Here is an 8,344-nt window from a genome sequence, read left to right as displayed (position 1 = left end):
TTGACTTTTTGAGGAAATAGATCTCCTACAAAAAGAAAAATAATATAGTATGAAAATCAGTTCAAATACACCTAAGCATAAATTGAAATACAACTGAATATGGCTCATATACACCTATAATATTTAGCGAGTTACCTGACGTGTTGATGCCAAACGCAGCCCTTATTATTTTTTGTCTTACTTTAAAAGAACCGTAGCCGGTTTCCAGTCTGTTTTCCCTAATTTGAAGGAGTTAGCCAACTCCCTTAATATTTGGTGATGAACTCTTAGCGGTGGGATGTGCATCAAGCCACCAAATTCCAAATCCCTAATAATTATTTTCTTCTCCTCGCTCATGTTTCTTAATTTCTCACTTAACAAATGTGTTGCACACTTAAGGTCTTTGGTTTGCTGTAAACAAAGTAAAATTATAGTCAGATATATTTTTATTATATAAAATTGATTTCATCTAAGACATATTTTTGTTCTTACATTTTTTGCAGCTTGGTTTCTACCTGCCATTTTTTCTGAAATAAAAAATACACCCATAGATATCAGTAAGATACACCCATAGATATGAGTCAGATACACCCATATATAGCAGTCAAATATCACTCAAACATGCATTAATATACAAGGTCAAGCAACATTACAAGGTCAAGCAATATACACCCATTGACAAGCAAATATTAGAACAGTTGCAACTGTTGACTATATTACAGTATATCCGTTTAGAAATATACACCCAACAAATTATGCCATATACACCCAACAAATTACTCCATATACACCCACCAAATTACGCAATATACTCTCAAAAATCAGTTACCAGAAGAACTAGAACAACAACAACAGTAACACCTAAAACAACTAAGAAGAACAGTATAACCTAGAACCAAGGTTTTGAAAACCGAACCGGTCATCGAACCGCTCTAGTTACTGGTTTACTAGTTCACAGGTTCAACCGGTTCGATCGTGGTTGAACCGAAAAAACCGTTTTATAACAAAATAATAAATAAAATATAAATAAAAACATTAAAACATAATTATAATTTAATATAAACTTTAAAATATCATCGAATTAAAAGTACTATATAAATAAGAATGTTATAGTCTCATTCAAATACAAACTTAAAAGTCAAATAAGAAAATCAACCAACTAAACATAAAATGCCAACATCCAAGTTTGTCATCAATCATATTTATTCATATTCACAATCCCTTGCCTTATTCAGCAGCACAAAAATTGAATTCAGTGAAACCATTTATCCACTTGAAATGAAAATGGCAAATAAAATACCTGCTCTGAAAATATCAGCAATAGCATCCTCTGCTGATTTTGCATACTTCTGATTCTGATATTCATAAACAGTGGCCACTACATGTTACGATTTAATATTAGGAAGGGTACTAGTTATGCCCATTAGAATTACTTAGTCTTTTAAGAGTATAGATAAGAGACTTTTATAAATGTATTAAAGGAATTAATGAATTGATATTGAACTTGGTTCAATTAGAGAGATGTCCACCAACATACATAAGAATTAATTTACAAAGAATAAATATGCTAATAATCACATTCTATTTTATCTACACAATTTCATTTATGCATGTGTTTTGCAGACAGACGGCAATAATAATCCATCATATGCAAGACCAAGCAAGCAGCAAATTAAAAGAGTAAATAAATGAAAGAAATATAAAAGAAGCAAGTATATATACCTCAAAAAACCCCTCATGTAAACAATGGAAACCATGTTTATTCACAATGAGTTGCTTGCAAGAAATTAAAATGTGCATATACACAGATAGAGTAGGTAGAAAGAGATGTAGAGAGTAGACTAAAAGAGTTTAATTTGGTGATTAAACTGCAGCATTCAACAAAGTAGCAAGACCTCTTCTGCAATTAAGCTCAACGTAATCACTGAGCCAAACTTTCTCAAAACATAACAATTATCAAAATTTATCACAATCTAAACTCATATCTAACAAACAGCTCAAAACTTCAGGCCATCAACACACACCAACACTAGCAACAAAGATCAAACAAATCATCAAATTGCTGTGTGTAATAGTAAAAATACATGTTGCAATTGATCAGATGCATTCTTTTAACTTTGAAAAAAACTTCATTCACAGTTAATCACTAATCAGTAAACAACAATTATTAACCACACCCACAGTTCATCATGTTGAATCACAGTTCAGTTTCAGTAATCAGTTTCACTAATCACTCACTAGTCAATAATCACAGTACAGGGAGAATCACAATTCAGTTTCATGTTGAACTTGAATCAGTTCACACTTCAGAGTTTTACACTACACAGTTCGAAGAAAAATTAAACAGGGAGACAGAATTGAACCAGTTCACAGTTTTGATGTTCATCATCTTGAATCACAGCTCAGTTTCAAACTTTCAATTCAAAGTAAAATACCTCCAATCAGTTTGAGTAATCAACTAATCACACTACACAGTTCAAAGAAAATTAAAACAGGGAGAGTGGAAGACACTGAGACAGCGAAGGCACCTTCAAGGCAGAACATGCAAGTATGCAACAGGGAGAGTGATAGTGAGGCGGTGGGAGACAGCGAAGGCACCTTTTCAGTTCTCCTCGGCTGATGCGGTGGCTGGACGGCGGTTGCTTGACCCGTGTGAGAGTGAGGCACTGAGGCCTTCTCACTTCTCAGTACAGTTCTCGACGGCTCTAGGTGGCGCGATGGCGTGTCTCGACGGCGAGCCCTCGACCCATGTGACGCGGTGACGCCAGTGACTTCAGTGAAGCAAGCTTGCTCGAAGAAGAATCATCAACAATGGGAAGTTGGGAACCACTGAAGCAGAGAGAGCAACGAAGGGAATTAGGGATCTCAGTCTCAGCCTTGGCCCTTGGGAGTTTTCGTGATTTAAGGATTCAGACTTCAGGGGGACTCAAAAATGGTAGCATTTTGTTGCTTACTTAAAAACCGGCCGGGTCACGGTTCGGTTCGACTGACCGATTACTGGCCGGTTCGTCAGTTCAATTCCGATTTTTTTATTTTGCGGTTTTGATGATTAACCGATCCTTTTTAGGTCCGGTTCACGATTCGATCTGTCCGACTAGCCAGTTCGAACCGATTTTCAGAACATTGCCTAGAACCAAGAATAACAGTAAAACCTATAACAAGTAGAACATTAAAAACTGTAAAATGAGACCTAGAACAAGAAGAACAGTAAAACCTAGAAGAACGTAGAAGAACAGTAAAACATAGTTCTTCGATTTCGAAATATCAAAAATATACAAGATGAGTAAAATAGTAATGTAACGTACCTTGAGTATTATAACTTCGTTTTTTGTGGAGATTGTTGATAGAGAGTTCTATGTTGTGTTGATGGAGAGTTCTAATCTTTGCGACGAGTCCTATCTCTGCAATTTGGAATGTTGCTTGAAAATGGACGGTTTGTGTTTTCTTGGAAGGGCTTGGAGAAGTGGAAGAGTGCGCCATTAAGGAGCGCTATTCGCGGAGAGCAATCATTGAGTGGGGCGCGTGTAATTCACCCTCCATTCAAAGTGAGTGAGTGCGCATGTGAATGAAGTGTGGGCTGAAAACTTGTAAAACTTGTAGGACCTTTTTACTTGTATGTGTAGCAGGTCCAATATTTAATTGTACTGTTTTCGTTAATGGAAAGAGGTTATTCTAAGGACAGTCATTTTTGTTCGATTTCACTACGGCTTATACTTATTTGTTGTTTGTTTTAAAATTATTTTTGTCAATGATATAATTTTTGGAATATTACTTTAGTAGTTATCGAATATTTAATTATAAGTATGAATATAGTTTTATTATATTATATATGAAATACAATTTAATTATCAAATTCATTCAAATTTTTATATTGGCGATTGATTAAAAATTTTATATGGATAATTGATCAATAGCTGAAACAATTTTTTCATCAATGAAACAAAGATTGAAAAATATATGGAATGAAGGCTTCATTTGAATCTAAATACCAAAGATTTAAAAACATGACATATAATATCTCACAATTTTAAAGATCAAATTTCGATGAATTTTTTCAGAAATAATATTAAAAAAGGTAAGACTCTTTTATCATTAATCACACCATGGCAAGTTAATATGCCAACTTTACACACCATTAACAGAAATCACACCAGACATTAATACGAGTCACGATTGAATATTTGGAGATCATATTGAGTAAATTGAAATTTCATGGTTCAATTTCAACCCAAGGTGAAATTTCATGGTAACATTGAGTCTTAACTCAAATGTCGTACTTAATTTGACTGTTATCCTCCAAACTAATGTAACAATGGCAAAAATGTCTACTCCATAATTTGCCAAGAACGTTAATCGTGAATTGAGCTAAGGGTAGTTGTCACTTGTCAAGCCCAATACATAAAATAGCAAAGCACACTTGTGTAGAGCTTACATAACATTACATAACATAGTTCTCATAAGAAATATACAAGAACCAAAAAAAAAGGTCACATTAAGAACCAGCTCCCAAACTTCCAATTTTTGGATCCGCTAATATTTCCTTTCACCATAGATTGACCTTTAAACCACCGGGAATCAGGCTGGTAGATTCAGCTTATCATTGCAGAAAAGCTGCTCAAAATTGCAGAAAGTCCATCCTGCATGTATAATGGCATCATTTCTTTGATGACCGGAAACCACCAAACCCCATCATGGCCGCAACATCAGGATCAATTTCCGGTTCTTCCACTGCCTTCTCTTTCTGAATTCAGAATAAAACACTACCTGATTACTAACTTGTTGAATGAAAACTTTTTACTCCTAAAAAGATGGTTACTATTATTACCAGTCAAAGTAAAAGAACATTAAGAGAAAAGAAGAAAAATCAGAGTTGATAGAAAGGAGGCGGAACAATGATACAAAATAAGCAACTACAGACTCCTGACCTTTTCCTTCTTCTTTTCACGACGCAATCGTTTTCTTTCTTCCTCTTCTTGCTGCTGTTTTAGGACCCTTTCGTCAAGATCTACAAAATGTACAAGTCAAAGGCAATGTTAAAGAAATGAGTCAATGACCATCATACATGGAAGAGAAGTTAAAGGTCTATAGTTCCAGGCAAAGGTAAAGACAACAAGAATAATAGATAGATTTGACTTTGAAACTAGTATGGTTTTGATTAATGGGGTAAAATCCAATGCATTACCTTGCTCAGTGAATGTGCCAAGATCTTTACGTTTCTTAAGAACCTCAAATCGTTCCTGAACCTGTTTCCCACCAAAAAATTTACTACTGCCCCCAAAGATACTAAAATATGTACTGAAACCAAATGACAGACAGAAAAGATTGTCTATCTTTAGAGGGTACCTGTTGGAGAGAGGCTCGTTCAACTCGCATAGACATGCCCAAAGCTCTTTGATCTAAGAGACAAACATAAAAATAAAATGAGCAAAGTGAAGGCTAACTGAAAACTGCATCAACTAATGGAAGGAACCATATATAAATGGCCACGTACGTTTCTTTCCATTAATATGATCCAAGTAGTTCGCTGAGTCCTTTACCACACACTCACAAACAGAGCAGTAATATCCAGCCTGATAAGCAAGTCATCATATCAAAATGAGTTACATGCAGTACAAAGCACAAGATCGCCCATAGCAAATATTGAAACAAAGCTGAGAGTTTTCTTAATATTTATATCATCGTAAAAGTATACCTGCTGACTCAGTGGTGCAACCGGCGTAACAACCTGCAACATTGCATTTTATCAATAAAGTTGAGGCGTTAGATAGATGCATATAAAAGTATAGTCGTTCAGAAATGCTAGAACAGTGACATGGGTGTCCATAGTTGCTTACTTGAGTCTTGCCTAGGCGGGACTCGAGGTCCACTTCATAATCTCTATGTTTTAGGGGTTTCCTCTGCACTGGAGGACCTTTAGCTGCATCAATATGACAAAGGTGATGTTAACTTGATATAATATCACTTGAAAATCTCTCCAACTTAACAAAATAATTAACCCAAGAACATTGAAAATATTTTGAAGCTAATGCAAATAGAGGCATATGAAGTAAGTGGCACACCTTTAGATTTAGATCGACCCTCCTCCTCCTGTTCAAATTTGACATAAAATACAACACAATATTATGAAAAGCCAGAAATTATTGGAAATTCGGAAATAGAACACTAACGTTTAAGTAAAAAGAAATTACCTGCCTCTCACGCTCCCGAGCTCGTTCCAAATACTCTTCTCGATCGAATTTTCTTCTGAAGGTGTTGTCAACCCCAGCCACCTGATCCAACACAAAATATTCAACACTTGATGTTGGTTTTGAAAGTAAAAGATGGCGATATTCGAAGAGGATAAAGTTCCGATAAAAACATTGTTAGAATTACATTGTTGCTGGTGTTAGACATGGATGCAATAATTCCAACAGCTTCTGAATCAGAAACTGAAACTACTGTCTGCTAATAAGGGCAGAAACAAAGGGAAGATGATAGATGGATGATTTGAATCAGCAAACCCTAGCAAAGCTTCCAAGATGAAACCTGACCTGGATACAAAAGGGAATGAACGGGAAGAATGTTATTTCAAATCAGGGTTGCTGTTTATTTTTCTCTCTTTCTATTTCAAAATTGATTCTTATATTTTGAATTAGAAATCTGGTTTGAGAATAATAATAATAATAAATTAATAATTAAGGTTAAAACACCGAACCGTCATTAAACTACTTTAATTATTGATTCATTAATTTAATTGATTAAACCTGTTTACTTAATTGATACTATCCTTTATAACTAAAAATTATATAAAAATATGAGTTAATATTCAATTTCATTTTTAAATTTGCATACAATCCTCAATTTAGTCTTTAAAATTTTAATTGTTTCTTTTTAGTTTTTAAACCTTAAAAACTTAGCTCACATTAGCCCATGAATAATTTTTCACACAAAAATATTAATGAAGTGTTGATATGGACAATCAAATACCATGCTAGAACTTGTAAAACGACGCCAGATTACTTGTTTCATCGTAACATCCGACTATTTAAGAGCCAAAGCAAAAATGACATCGTTGCCCACGTTAGTGTTTTGTTAACATTGTCCATCAAAAAATTGTCCCAAGGACTAACATGAGTTACATTCCCAAAGTTTAAAAACTAAATAAAGGCAATTGAAACTTGAACACTAAATTAAAATTCGCATACAAGTTGAGGGACTAAAATGTGTATTATCTCTAAAATTATCAATCAAAATATATAAGGGAGGCATGAATTGAACAAGTGATAAGAACAATTATAAGACAGAAACAATTAACAAATTATAATAAAACAAGAACATGAGCATGAAGATGAACTGAAAATCTCAAAATCACAATAACAAGAACTAAAACACAGCACAACACAAGACCAATAGGAACAATTAAAACTCATGAATAAAATGAAAAATATGTGAGAATCCGCATTGCCGAAAACAATAATTTAATACGTGTATGTTCAAAGAATCACAGGCTAAGCTTCCATAAACATAGGAAAGTGAAGACCCCCAAACCAAGGAACCTTTAATCACTCTTAAAACAAAATTCACAATCTTCTCATATTGAAGCAGCAAGCAACTTGAAAAGAGAAGCACCAAAAACCAACTTTCAAGTTCCAAGAAAAAGATTCAAATCACCAATCCCAACCAGAAATAAAACCAAATCTCAAAAACAAAAGAGATCTAACAAAGTGATGATCGAAGAAAAAAAAACCCCCAAAAATCACCTTTCAATTGGGCTGGAACTCGAACACAGAAGAGGGAGAGGAAGAATAGATGAGGCTCGGAACTCAAATAGAAGAGAGAGAGGGAGAACAGATGAGGAACCCAAACTAGAAGACACAGGCAACGAGACTGAAATAGAGGACAGTTGGAGCGCGGCAGAAGTGGAATAGAAGCGACACGGTTGAGATGATTCGATGAGTTACGACGGCGCTGGAGCAGTGGGGACGGCGACGGCGACACATCTTGAAGAAGAGAGAAAAGATGGAGGCTAAGTCTAGGAGTCAGTATCGCGTGAGGAGGGATGGAGGGAATTTGGTTTTCTTTCCATAAGATGGTAAATCGACGTCATTTAGGGGTATTAGGACAAAAACCGAACAATTACCGGTTCGGTCGACCTTCCAGTTTTTGGCCGGAAAAAGACGGTTACGCATATCAACCAAACCGATGTACTCACCGAATCTCGGTTCGACCAGTTCGAACCGACTTTCAAGACAATGATAATAAATTAATAATAACAACTTACTGTACTGATGCACGGAGGAGGGCAAAGTGACAAACGAAGAAGCAGACGGAGTGGCGTCGGAAGAGACGCAGAGGCGTCGGACTGGGAGAGTGGTGGTGGAGAATT

General features: G+C 35.4%; 1 protein-coding gene across 1 annotated transcript; it reads right to left on the bottom strand.

Annotated features, from left to right (window-relative positions):
• Window positions 1–4,146: 4,146 nt before the first annotated feature.
• LOC107484895 (uncharacterized) lies at window positions 4,147–6,575 on the bottom strand. Its single transcript, XM_016105446.3, has 10 exons — window positions 6,352–6,575; window positions 6,168–6,248; window positions 6,039–6,066; window positions 5,814–5,896; window positions 5,672–5,704; window positions 5,471–5,549; window positions 5,323–5,375; window positions 5,162–5,222; window positions 4,905–4,984; window positions 4,147–4,720 (listed from the first exon to the last, which is right to left on the bottom strand). Exons 1-10 carry the CDS (start codon window positions 6,370–6,372, stop codon window positions 4,634–4,636), a joined length of 606 nt encoding a protein of 201 aa, XP_015960932.1. The 5' UTR covers window positions 6,373–6,575; the 3' UTR covers window positions 4,147–4,633.
• Window positions 6,576–8,344: the final 1,769 nt, after the last annotated feature.

This window comes from Arachis duranensis, chromosome 4 (assembly GCF_000817695.3).
Source record: "Arachis duranensis cultivar V14167 chromosome 4, aradu.V14167.gnm2.J7QH, whole genome shotgun sequence".
In the NCBI taxonomy this organism is placed as follows: domain Eukaryota; kingdom Viridiplantae; phylum Streptophyta; class Magnoliopsida; order Fabales; family Fabaceae; genus Arachis; species Arachis duranensis.
Note: the sequence above shows the minus strand (reverse complement) of the source record. Positions and strands in the feature narration are given on the sequence as shown.

Bases quoted from the DNA above. Each gene is read 5' to 3' on its own strand.
- LOC107484895 (XM_016105446.3), bottom strand. From the start codon at position 6,372: ATGTCTAACACCAGCAACAAT. The intron at 6,249-6,351 runs GTAATTCTAACA...GTGTTGGATCAG, and splicing joins TGTCTAACACCAGCAACAAT to GTGGCTGGGGTTGACAACAC. The intron at 5,223-5,322 runs GTACCCTCTAAA...GGTGGGAAACAG, and splicing joins AACGAGCCTCTCTCCAACAG to GTTCAGGAACGATTTGAGGT.